Source organism: Cebus imitator, unplaced genomic scaffold (assembly GCF_001604975.1).
Source record: "Cebus imitator isolate Cc_AM_T3 unplaced genomic scaffold, Cebus_imitator-1.0 Scaffold58, whole genome shotgun sequence".
Lineage (NCBI taxonomy): Eukaryota > Metazoa > Chordata > Mammalia > Primates > Cebidae > Cebus > Cebus imitator.
The window spans coordinates 3,532,909-3,545,912 of NW_016107373.1; the positions used below are offsets into that span (position 1 = coordinate 3,532,909).

A 13,004-nucleotide genomic window follows, 5' to 3' on the forward strand; every position below is an offset into this window, starting at 1 on the left:
TTGGCAATAATAGTCCATGACTGGATCGCTCATTCATATGAAAGAAGACAAAACTCTTATGATTTCTACCTCCAACTTTGCTGCTTCTGAAATCTTCTGACCTCTCAAAGTCTGGGGAACACATCTGAAGTGACTCTTGATGAAACTACAGCATAATAACTGCTCACCTTCACGTCACACGGCAGAACAATGGATGGTGTATGAGCGACGCTGACTGGCATAACAACTAGGTTTCTGTAATTATATCCATATTCTAAGCAAATTGTTATGTATTTTGTGTTTTGGGGACACATGTTATGGCTAAAGCCCAAACTGTGGCTAATCTTAATATTAGAGCCAGATAAATCTGTTTCGAATCCATAACATTTAACATTTGCCAAGGTAGATTTGTTCATCAGCTGGGCTTAAAGAGGTATAATTCACACATGTGCAGAACTAGTAAATGCTGAAATCTAATGATTTAAATATACCAGCAACTGTTGCAAAGCAGTTGTACAGCAGCATTTAACGTTAGCCAGAGCCACCCTGGCTAATGTTAAGTTTATACCAAAAGAATGAGAGAAATTCGGGCACCCCCTTGGGGTGGGGGTTACAATTCCCACAACTTTTACAGGTACCAGCTAGAGTGACTCCTTGTAGGGCTAGTACAGACCCTCTGTTTTGCTCTGACAATACGTATAAAACATTGACTGCATATAATCAGGAAGCAAAAAGATTCCTCTGGAGGTTTTTGAGTCATCTGCTCTTAAAATGTTTACGATTTGGGACCTTCTTATGCTTGGTGCACAGAGCACCAGCCATTCCTCCTGGAGTGTGTTCCCAGACACAGGCTGACGCCTGTTGTTAGGCCAAAGACGGAGTTAAATATACCAAAGGAGAAAGGTGGTTCCCTGGACTATCAGGAATCGGTGCGTAAGACAAGTAGAAAAAGGAATAAAAAATGATATTAATTATATCAAAAAGCCAAACCAAAGAGGAACAGTTCATGGAACTGACAGGAGCCTGACTCAGCGGCTGGTGCTCTTCCTGTGAACAGTCCCGGCACTCCAGGTCCCAAGGCATTTAGCAAATCCCACCAAGATGCCTGCGTTTTGCACCAAATTCTGGGCTTGGCTGTTCCTCCAAAGAACTCACTGATGTAAGCAACTGAAAGTGACTTCCGGGCACCTTTTACATGATTCCCCAGACCTAACATAGGCTGACAGGTTTCTCTTCTCCAGCAGTCTTACAGCCTGTGAAGTTTCCTTCTAGATTGTTATACAGGAACTGAAAACAAAGGGAGCCTCAGCTGGATTTAAACCTAGAGCATGCCGCAAAGGCTTCCACTTGGCATTTTTTAGAAGAACCCATCAGAGATCATAAAAAATACAGAACAGAGGTTGCATAGCTCGAGGTGCTTGGATATTCCTTCTAGGTTTCTGTTCTTGAGAAAGTGGGTTAGGTGGGTATGTGCCAAGATCCAAGTAGGTCAGCCTTCCACCCTTAACCCACTACTCTGACATCGGAGTGCTGGCAGGCCTTGTTCTCTCCCTATCCCAGCCTCCCATTCACACCTCCACCAGTGGCACGTTTCATAAGCTGCCAATGTTGGGGAAGCTCTTCAGTTTTTCAGGAAAGTCATCTTTGTACAGGACAGGGTCAGCTCGGTGCTCCACCACCTTGAGAGGCATGGTCCCGAAGACCGAAGCAAACTTGTTGATGCACTCTGACCTGTAGGTTTTAGGGAGGGGTTTGAACAGAATGAGAAGGATGGGGGCAGGGAGAAAAGAGAAAATGTTCAAGAGGCTGAGAGACAACAGCAAAATATATAATGTTCAACATCAACCAAAAAGCCTCAAGTAGCCACAGTCTCCTCCCAGGTTCTGAAAAAGGTTGAAAGAGGTGAACTGGGGGTGCTTGGACTCTTAGTTCAGTGGGATAACGTGAACCGGAGATGCTGCTTGGAGGCCATGGGCCTGCAAAGGTCAGAATATCTTTTCCCCTCCCCCTCAAATTCCAGTCATTCCTGCAGCTCAGTGTGAGAGGGCCTCAAACCAAGGTGGATTAGCTGCCAACAATTCTTAACCCCATCTATGCCAGCTAAAAGAAGGCAAAGGGTGGAAAGAAAAAAAAAAAAAAAACTACGTGGATCTGAGCTTCGGTTTATTGCAGTTTAAAAGGCAGAGGAGAGATCTGGCTCACAAACTGACGAAAGACAAAAAACGGTGACAGGGCCAGATTTCAAACAATAAACACTCCATTCATTCACCCGACATTTCAGAGGGCCTGTAAGTGGCAGTCTCTGGGAATTATGTCAGTGTGCAGAAGCTCTTCTCTGAAAGCTGAAGTTCACATAGGACAGCCTTCATCATTTTTGTCACTCCCATGTCAGAACTGTTAGCAATAACTACTTCAGTGCCAGTACAGCACAGCACCACTAGAGGAGGGGAGAGGCCGGTTCCCTACCTCCACCCCACCCCCAAAGCCAGGCTTCTCAGAGGTGAGCAGGTCAGGCATGTGTTCGGGAATGGTTGTGGTCAATCAGGCCAACTGAGTGTGACAGCTGGGTAATGAGGATGCTTCAGCACCAGGCCAGGGGGAAAACAAGCCTGGAAAAGCTGCTTTTGAAGTCAAGAGGATCTCAAGGATGGATTTCGGAAAGGTCAACACTCTCGCCTCAGTCAGGCCCAAGACACCTGAGAGCGCTACAAAAAGAACACACTCTAACTGGAGGCAGAACCTTTCACCAAGCAGGAGCTGAATGTCAAGACGCAGACCAGAGAGGTCTCTTCTGTCCCCAGAGATACTGCAAGCATTGTTTCAAATTATTTTCATCAAGTTTTTGTTCAAGTGCTTTGAGCTTTAGCAAGAAAGCAGTTAATTAAGAAGACTGCCATTATCTTCTCTCTTGGTCATTATGTTTCTAAAAAAAAATCTGTTATTATTTTGAGCTTTTAACTCATAACATCATCATACCCACCAACACCACAAATCAACCACTACTGCTTACTATATGTTCCAAAGTGTGTTAAAATTGCTTTCTATGCATTAACAATGCAGTTAATCCTTATGACAACCCTATGGGGTAGAACTATTATTCCCATTTTATAATGGGAAGATTGAGATACAGAGAGGCTAAATAACATGTTCAAAGGTCAAATAACTAGAAAAACCTAGAGCCAAAGCAGGCATTCTGGCTTCTAAGGCTAAAGTCTTAATTAGATGATACGAATGTACTTACTAACATAATTCTAGGGTCCAATAAAAGGGAACTGGAAATTAACAATAATTTACATACATATCTCATGAATTCCTTAAAGTCATCCTCCCTCATACTCATCACCCCCCTTGCCCAACTACTGGGTTTATAGCAGCCTCATGTTATGGGTTAAAGAAATTAAGGTTCAGAAAGGTTAAGTAACTGGCCCAAGAACCCAGAGTAGAATGTGGTGGAACTGGGTTTTAAATTCAGGTCTGCACTGGCAACAGAGCCTGCTCTTTGGATTACACTCTATCATTACATGACAGTGACTGAGTTTCCCTCCTGCTGGAAGTCTTTGGAGACTCAGGAGGTGGTGTTCCTAGTTCCAAGTTGAAGGAAGACTGGGAAAAGACGGATGAACTTGAACAAAATGAGGTGGACCAAGCATGGGACAATAACTTCCCTCTTCCAATTATGGGGTCAAAGCAATAACAGATAAAATCAAATCTCTCGAAGGTTTTACTTTTGACTGCTGTTCTGCCTGTAAACATGTACAGACTCTTTTCTAGTTATCCACGCAGACTCTGGCCAGCAAAGCCCAGCCATGCCCAGCGTAGGTACTAGCAAGTATGTGTTAAAGAAGGATCCTGGTTCTTGGCAGAGGATAATGGCTCCATGGCCCTGTGGAGAGTATTGAGGACAATGTCTCCTCTGTAACTAGATCTGCCAACAGGAATGGGTCATAGGCAAGAAGCCACTGGGGCTCAGACCAGCTTGATTTGTTGACCGCTGCCCCTGGCTAACCCAGGTCTAGTGAGTACTTCTTTCTCCTTCACACAGCCCCGCACTAGAGAAGTGGCGGGCCTTCTTGAATGGTCAAGGTCCTTAACTCTCCTGCCAGGTAGGAACAATGCTTCCTACTTTCTTTCCACACAGAGGGTCTAGGTTGGAGAGCAGGTTAGGAGAGACAGGAGTTTGGCTGGTTGCCGGTGACTCACATGAGCATTCTGTCAGGGGTCCAGCTACCATGTCAGTAACTGTTCTCCTGCATTGGTGTTCCAATCAAGTACAAACACACCAAGAACTGCCAATGACTATCTCTGAAGTGACCAGTGTCTGGGGAAGAAAGAACTAATGGTTTTCTATTTTCCTTTCAAACACATACCATTTCTTAAAGTGATTAGCAGTCTTTAGGACTAATGCTGGGGAAACCGGGAAGGAAACCAACATTCTCAGGCCCTGTGCTACAGGCTTTCATGTATCACTGCTTCATTTATTTCCACACATAACAGCGTGGGGACAAAGACGCTCAATAAATATTTGTTGAACCTGTGAAGGGACATTGTAATTTAACAGATATTAATAACTCTATGTTAGGAGATAAACAGATTGAAGTTTGGATAAGGTAAAGTCAATTTCCTTAGGTCAGACAGCTAATACGCGTGGCAAACTCATCATCTGAATAAAGATTGGCCTAATTCAAAATTCTATGTTCTTTTTCTTAAATCAGTACTGTTTGCCTGTCACATTGCCCTAACCTTGGCGAAGACACTTGTCAAAATGAACAGCTCCACATGCTTCTGGTTCTTAAAGAACTAACAGCGGATGGTGGAAACAGAAGCTGTAGTAATGGAATCTATTCTCCTATACAACAGAGATTTCTGATCCCAGACCCCCAAATACAGAAATAAATGATCTACTGAACCACAAAACCCAACACAAGGTCACACACTTGTAAAGTGATTAACTGCTTTCATTGTTTTGCATAACATGTATATTCTGCAAAGATTATTAAAAATAAAACAGCTAGGCATGGAGGCTCATACCTATAATTCCAGCTATTTAGGTGGCCGAGGCAGGAGGCCTATTTGAGGCCAGAAGACCAGCCAAAGACAGGGGGAAGGAAGAGAAAGGAAGGATGGATTCTACAGTTTTAACACCAGCTCTTTACCCAAGATGGCTTAACTCATGTCTTCTTCCCTCCCAAACTAAATGCCTTCTTTAATAATTCAGTGACTCAATTTTTAATATATATAGTTTTGTTCCCAGTTGCTATTTCCAGATTTGTTTCCTCCTATTCTCTGTTAAATTTCTCAAAAGGGTAGTTTACATTCACTAACTCTACTTTCTCACCAGCAACTCATACTCTATAACCCTTTGGCTTCATACTCTATGACATTATTATTATTTTTTACAGATGGGGATCTTGCTGTGTTGCCCAGGCAGGAGCGCAGTGGCTATTCACACAGATGCAATTGTAGGGTGGTACTGCCTTGAACTCCTAAGTTCAACTGATACCCCTGCCTCAGCCTCCCGAGTAGCTGGGACTACAGGTGCCTACCACCACACCTGGCTATTATTTTTGTAAGGTACCAACAACCACTGAATTCAGAGACTTTCTGTTCCTTGTTCCTTGTTCCTTCCGTGCTTTTGAGCACTATATATCCTGGTTCTCTCCTGGCCTTTCCAGTGGTTGCCTCTCTGTTTTGTTACTCTTTGTGTCTCCTAAATGTCAGAATTTTTCAAGATTCTGCCTTTGCTTTTCTTTAGCCAACGGCTTTCTCTGGACAAACGACTGCCACATACAGTTAGCCATCCATATCCAAGGGTTCCATGTTTTAGATTAAACCAACCTTGGATCAAAGACATTTGGAAAAAAACTGTATCTACACTAAACAGGTACAGACTTTTTTTTTCATGTCATTATTCCCTAAACAATGCCATATAACAACTATTTACACAGCAGTTATGTTGTATTAGGGATTCTAAGTAATCTAGAGATGATTTAAACTATAAAGAAGGATATGTGAAGGTTATATGCAAATCCTAGGCCATTTTATATAAGGGACTTGAGCATGCGTGGATTTTGGTATCCTCCAGAGGTCCTGGAACAAATCCCCTATAGATACTGAGGGATCGCTGGGCTCAACTTTTTTAAAAAACTTCTTTCTGAAATTCTAGTTCTACATATCTATATCTTGATATGCATATATAAAAATATATACAGAGACTGATTTCAGTAATGATAAAACTCCGGTCTTCCAAAAAAAAAATAATATATACAGAAGGCAAGACCCCCAAGTCACTTATCTTATTATTCTCCAAATTCACCCCTGATTAACCTCGTCTCCTGTCCCCATTGATGACACTGCTGAGGTCCAGCAGTTCACTCTAATCTCTCCCTTATCAGTATCTCCTCCTAAACCTATTACTTACACTGCTAAAGGTACTTCTACCACCCCTCTTTACTCAAAATCTTAAAGGCGTCTTTGTTAAGTCCTTCTTCATACCCTCCCTGCATCTATTCAGTTGGAAACCAAGCTTAGGTACATCTTCCTTTGGAAAAATAAAATCGCTTGTAATTTAATTTGTTCCTTGCTTTCCACAGGCAGCTTCGTTAAAGGCTCTTCTAACAGGTCTTTTCTCCAATCTCTTCACTCTTCATTCCATCCTGTGCATTACTTCCAAATTAATCTCAAAGCCATACTTGGATCCAGCTAGCCTCATGTTCGAAAATTCTACAGCTTACCAGAGCCCGAAGGAAAAAATTCTAGCTCCTTATTTGGGGATTCAAAGCCCTTTGGAGTCCAGCACTAATAGGCTAGCATTCTAAGCTCTAGCCAAATTGGGCTTCTTATTGCTTGCCAAATAAACCTTGAACTTGCTGATCAGGCACCCTTGACAAATCATCCAGTTTCCACTGCCGAGAGTCTCTGCTTCTGGCCCAGGGCTTTACTGATTGGGATCCTAGTGATTTTTGAAGGATCACTTCAAGTGTCACCTCTTTTAGGAAGTTATTCTTAATAATGAACCTAGCAAAAAGTTACTTCTCTTTCACCTGATCAATTATAGCCCTTTGAACCTCTCTCAGAGCACTCATCACAAATAGCATCGTTACATATATATGTAACACTGTTAAGGTCCTTGATACTGTTAAAGTCCAACGGTTCACTCCAATCCCTCCCTTCATCGCATCTCCTCCTAACTATACATCCTACATATCACAACATAACCTATCATGCCTGTAATCCCAGCACTTTGGGAGCCCTAGGTGAGAGGATTCCGTGAGGCCAGGAGTTCAAGACCAGCCATGAGTAACATGGCGAGAGCTTGTCTCTACAAAAAATTTAAGAACCAGTTAGCATGGTGGCATGCACCTGTAGTACCAGATGAGGAGGCTGAGATGAGAGGATCACTTGAGCCTAGGAGTTCCAGGTTGCAGTGAGCCATGATTATATAACTGCATAACAGAGCAAGATCCTTTCTCTTAAAAAAAAAAAAATTCCAAAGAGAAAGCCTCTATATCTCCCTTAGTTACTCACTCCATAGCTTAGTTACTCACATCATTATTTAATAATAATTATATTTAAATTTACCTTAAATCTCTCCCACTGCATTTTTTTTTTTTTTTTTTTTTAGACAGATTTCGCTCTTGTTGCCCAGGATGGAGTGCAGTGGCATGATCTCAGCTCACTGCAACCTCCGCCTCCTGGGTTCAAGCAATTCTCCTGCCTCAGCCTCCCAAGTAGCTGAGATTATAGGTGTGCACCACCACATCCAGCTAATGTTGTAGTTTTTTTTTTTTTTTTTTTTTAAGTAGAGATGGGGTTTTACCATGTTGGTCAGGCTGGTCTTGAACTCCTGATCTCAGGTGATCCACCCACCTTGGCCTCCCAAAGTGCTGGGATTACAGGCATGAGCCATCACACCCAGTCCTCACTGAATTTTAAACCTCTTTACATTTGTTAAGATATCATTGTGCTAGAGGAGTTGTTTAGCCTCCGCATGAACTTCAAGGCCATCATCAGGTCAGCTTTTCTCCCTATACTTCTTTTCCTGGACCATATATCCTCACCATTTTAACTCAGCCCAAATAATAACCACTTAGCTTGCTGTTATGAATCTTTCTCAAATGTAGACAATGAGGTAGGTTTAAATAACAATTTCATGTACTCTAATAGAAGTCCAATTGGGTCTCTTCCAAAGGAGCTATGACAGTGAATGTCGCTATGCTTAACTGTGAAATACTTATGATGCCAGTGATAGTATATTATTTCACATCAATAGCTGGTAAAGGTCATATCATTTGGGTAATGTTTATGTATGAAGAAGATAAAGAGATTACTTGGAGGGTAAAAAGGAGTAAAATATTATAGAATCCAGGCCAACTCTGTACATACACACAAAAATTCTCAGGCTTGAAGAATTTTACTATAGCTGATAGATTTCAGAAATGAATTCTGCAAGCAGAGGCACATGAGATTTGTGAAATCTGAACTAGATATTGCAAAAGGCTACTATATCATTATCTGAGTGCATTTTGGTCCCCTGACAAGTGCTACTGGGATGTCAGAGCTTGCTGTCTTGCATGAAGAACTGCTTCTGAAAGTATTAGATTTAATTCAGGCACTTTAAAGCTTGGGGACTTTGGGGGTACAAGTGAGAGCTATTAGGTCTGGTACAGTCTTAAGGGAAGACTCAGACACACATCTCCGACTCCTTTTATACTTACCTACAAGGCCTAGGATTACATTCCACACAAAGGTGTGCTGGTGGAGGAACTGACTTGAATTGAAATAAAGAGAGTATTTTAGAGCTCTCTTGCCCCTCTGTCTGTAACATAAGGGCTTTGCCTTCAATCCTGTTCTTGGCAGGCATTTCCACAGTGTCAGCAAAGGTAATTTGTCTCTGGGGGGGCTTGGTTTAATTCTTTCTAATCAAGCTTTTACTATAACATGGAGCTATTACCCTGAAAAATAATCCAGTATTTCCTTGGAATTAACTAGCTCCCACTCAAATGACTGTAGATGGTTAACTGCTTAGTCCACATGGAAAATCTGTCTTCTGGAGTTTAAGGCCAGCTATATTTTTAAGACCCTTCCAGCCATTACAAATTGAGTGAGTAGTATTCCAAATTAATTCTTTGGGTGACCTGGGCTTGAACTAACCCAATTCCCACAGTGCACATGGAGGTGACTATGGCTACCAGCTGCTGTCCTTATATCTCCAACAAAGTCCCATAAACAGGCCTAAGGCAGGAAATGGAGATCAGAGGCTAAGGCACACTTTTGGTTGGAGGCTCACTTACCTCTCCACCATGTGTGTTTGGTCTAGAGAAAGCCCATCTATGGCTGTGCACTCAGGACACTTGAATTTCTTTCGTGGGGTTACCTGCCAGAGGGAGACAAAAACATACCTGGCTGTCAGTGTCAAGGACATTAAAATCATGCTGTGACACCACACCGCATTCCTCTGTGTTGTAAGCTGAGATGTTACATGCGCGTGCACACACACACACACCTCGCCGTTCCTCCATTCAACTCTGTCTGGCTCAGCCAACAGTAGAACTCACAAGGGCCCAATAAAAAAGGCTTGGAGGGCTTTTGCCTTCTGTAACTGGAAAGAAGTGGTGATGACAAGCTCCTTAATTCCTGTTTAATGACTGTTTTCTCACTGCCAAGGTCCTTGTATAAACACCATTTGTTCTTGTAGCCATAAGGGCGATGAAATACAGCTTCCCATAACTTTCACCATAACCTTAGTTTCAACAGGCGCTCTTTCTCCTCCTTCCAGCTAATGGCAAATGCTATGGGCAGCACCATGCTCTTGAAGATGCCAGGTTATTTTGTAATTCCCTCGAGTTAAGAAAAAAATTGAATGATCCCTCATACTCGGAATCTTTTTCCCTGATCCCTCTCTGCCCTCTCAAACCTTAAACTTCTAGCAATCTTTCTAGCAAACTCAGGGGAAGCTGCTATCCCAACCTAGTGAAGATAAATAAACAGTGAAGAGATGGGAGGGAAAGAAAGCTAGATAACTAAGTCTAGGCGAAGAAGCATTGAGACACTGGGCGTTACTGTCCAGAGTGGGCAGACACAGGTAAAAACATGTTGAAGCATATTAAAAAGCAAATCTGGGGCCGGGCCTGGTGGCTCATGCCTGTAATCCCAGCACTCTGGGAGGCCAAGGTGGGTGGATCACCTGAGGTCAGGAGTTCAAGACCAGCTTGGCCAATATGGCAAAACCCCATCTCTACTAAAAGTATAAAAATTAGCTGGGCATGGTGGCAGGCGCCTGTAATCCCAGCTACTCAGGAGGCTGAGGCAGGATAATTACTTGAACCCGGGAGGCAGAGGTTGCAGTGAGTCGAGATCATACCACTGCGCTCCAGCCTGGGTGACAGAATAAGACTCTGTCTAAAAAAAAAAAGCAAATTTAGGAATGGGAGTAGTCCCTTAAAAACAACTCTCACAATTTACATTATTGAATTGTTTTTGTGGTCAGCTGTTCATTGAGTTATTTAGAGAGCTGGGGGACAGGGTATGGACCGAGGCAAGTTTGGTGAGCACGGAGAGTGATTTTTCCTCTTTCCCTATTCACTTTGGTTTAATCTGGCTTCTCTCATTAACTGACAGCATGAGGAATAAGTGGGTAATGCCATGCTATGCTTCCAGCATAAGCTCCTCTAGGAATTTGGCTTTTTAGGCAGATTCCTAGGGAACTTGGCATTGTCCATTTGCACATATGAAATTCTAATCTAGAAGGAAAAAAGACCAAGATGATTCTACTCATATAAAGAAGTGTACCTTCTCTACATATCTAGGGATCTTATTTGAGCAATGTCTAAATTTGAGGAATAAATAGGCATCTTATACAGATACAAAGACCTCCCATAGGATCTTTGTGTATTCTCAGCTTTTAATATGCTATGGGAAAGGTACTTTTAAAAACTGGTAATCGATATTTTGAAACAATTAAATTTGTTGTGTTTAGAATAACTACAATTACATAACTATATAAGGTGTACTATTTTCTCAACATCTATCTATTTTTTTAAAAAAAGCTACCTTAAGAAAAATTTAAACTACATCTTTTAACTAAAAGAACTAGATTCCAAATCAGCTTTGAGAATACACTTAAGTTTTTGATTTATAGATTGACTATCATAGCTTTTATCTCTGATACTGAAGGTTAAAAACTGCAAGTAAAGAAACTATAAAAAAAGAAAACGTGTTTAAATTGTGAAAGCCTAGCTTTGATTTCCCAATGTGACCGCATCAATCATAGAAACCTAAACTAAAATAGAGCTTAAAGTTTATCTAGTCCTATACTTAATCTATAGTTACAAGAACTTCTTAGGCTTAGGTAATAGATATTTGTCCAAGATCCCAAAGCAAGTGAGTAGCAGAACCTCCTACCTTGATAACTGCTTTTCCCGTGACGTTGGCCACCAGGAAGTTCATGGCAATATCTTCACAGTTCATATGGGCATCTACCCAGTTCTTGATATCCCCAGGCATTTTGTAGGTATACAGGTAATTAAAATACTGTCAAGTGAGACAGAAAGAAGAAATATTAAAAAATAGCGGTTCCCTTTGGCTGATAAATAAGGGGCAACATAGCCAAGGCATGGGGACAAAAATTCTCTCATAAGATTAAGCACAGGGCCATATTAATAGGAAGGGTAAAAGAAAGTATTAGAGTGCCTTTGGTCAAGTGACCAAGCATGTTCAATATGGTCATTCTTCTTCCAAAGTGTGTGCTTTTTAAAGTAGAAGAAAAATGAGGCAATTCTAAAACTACCATATATATGAAATAGTGTAGAAATTAATGGGTCAAAAAAAAAGCATACATAGTCTACTACCATAAATGCCATGAATCATAAACCTCAGTTTTTGTTTTTTCATTTGCCTGTTGCAAAATAAAAAAATAAATAAAAAACCATTCCTGGACCTAGAGACCTGAAAACTGAGGGCAGCAATGCTGAGCTAACAACACACAATCGATATGAATTTAGCTAAATTAAATGAACTGTGTTGAGCTGAACAGACCTTTCTTCTGACATCAGTTTCTTATGCTACTGCTGACAACAGACAAGTTATTATTGTTTAATTGAGCCATAAACTCCCAGGGAACATCCTACTATTGAACTCAATATTCTAAAAGCAAATGCATATTCCCCAATCTCTCCGTAATAAAAAGAGACAAAACTATGAAGTGATGATTCCCAGAAGAGAGGAAGTATAAAAGACTAATAAATACACAAACGGAATTTCAATCTTACTAATAATCAAAGTTAAAACAACACAATTCTTTTATTAAAATTGCTAATTTCTTTTCTATTAAACATATTTCATGCAAGAAAAGGCATGTAAAACAGCTTTATATTTTGCTGGTGGGAGTGTAAACTCACAGAAACACTACTGAAACCAGTAGACACATACACACACACATATACACAGACAACATATATATGTTTAGAATATTCACAACATATATATGTACATGTTGTATATGTGTATATATACATGTACGTGCATATACCTTTAAAAAACTCAAAATATTCATTCCCTTTGATAAAATAATTCTATTTCTGGGAATCTATCACAATGGTCATGAGACCAACAGTTAGGAAAATGGATATCAATCACTAACATCAGATATTAAGCATTATCTAAAATAGCAGAACTTTAGAAAGAAATACCTGAGATAGTAAAATAGTTATATATGACTTCTAAAACATTAATATAATGGTATCTTAATTATGCTAAGAAGTAATAGTTTATGAACAAATGTTAATGACATGAGAAAAGCCTCAGAATACAATACATGAAGAAAGCAGGCTAATGAGAATATTTACAACTGTCTGTGTGTATGTACAATTAAGTAAATAAATAAATGGCAAGCTGGAAATAAGCATCTAAACGATAAAATGGTTATCTCTAAGTGACAGAATTACAATTAACTTCATTCTATTTTACGTATTTTCGTATTTTCTGCTCTGCACATGCATTACTTTTATAATTAGAAAAAGGGTAGCCTT

General features: G+C 40.6%; 1 protein-coding gene across 1 annotated transcript in view; it reads right to left on the reverse strand.

Annotated features, from left to right (window-relative positions):
• Window positions 1–436: 436 nt before the first annotated feature.
• The window catches only part of EXT2 (exostosin glycosyltransferase 2), a 176,288-nt gene continuing 163,720 nt past the window's right edge, over window positions 437–13,004 (reverse strand). The window contains exons 12-14 of the mRNA XM_017529398.2: window positions 11,380–11,508; window positions 9,270–9,352; window positions 437–1,710 (exon numbers count right to left, since the gene is read on the reverse strand). Coding sequence (XP_017384887.1) covers window positions 1,572–1,710; window positions 9,270–9,352; window positions 11,380–11,508 — 351 coding nt within the window. The 3' untranslated portion in view covers window positions 437–1,571. The remainder of the gene's footprint in view (window positions 1,711–9,269; window positions 9,353–11,379; window positions 11,509–13,004) is intronic.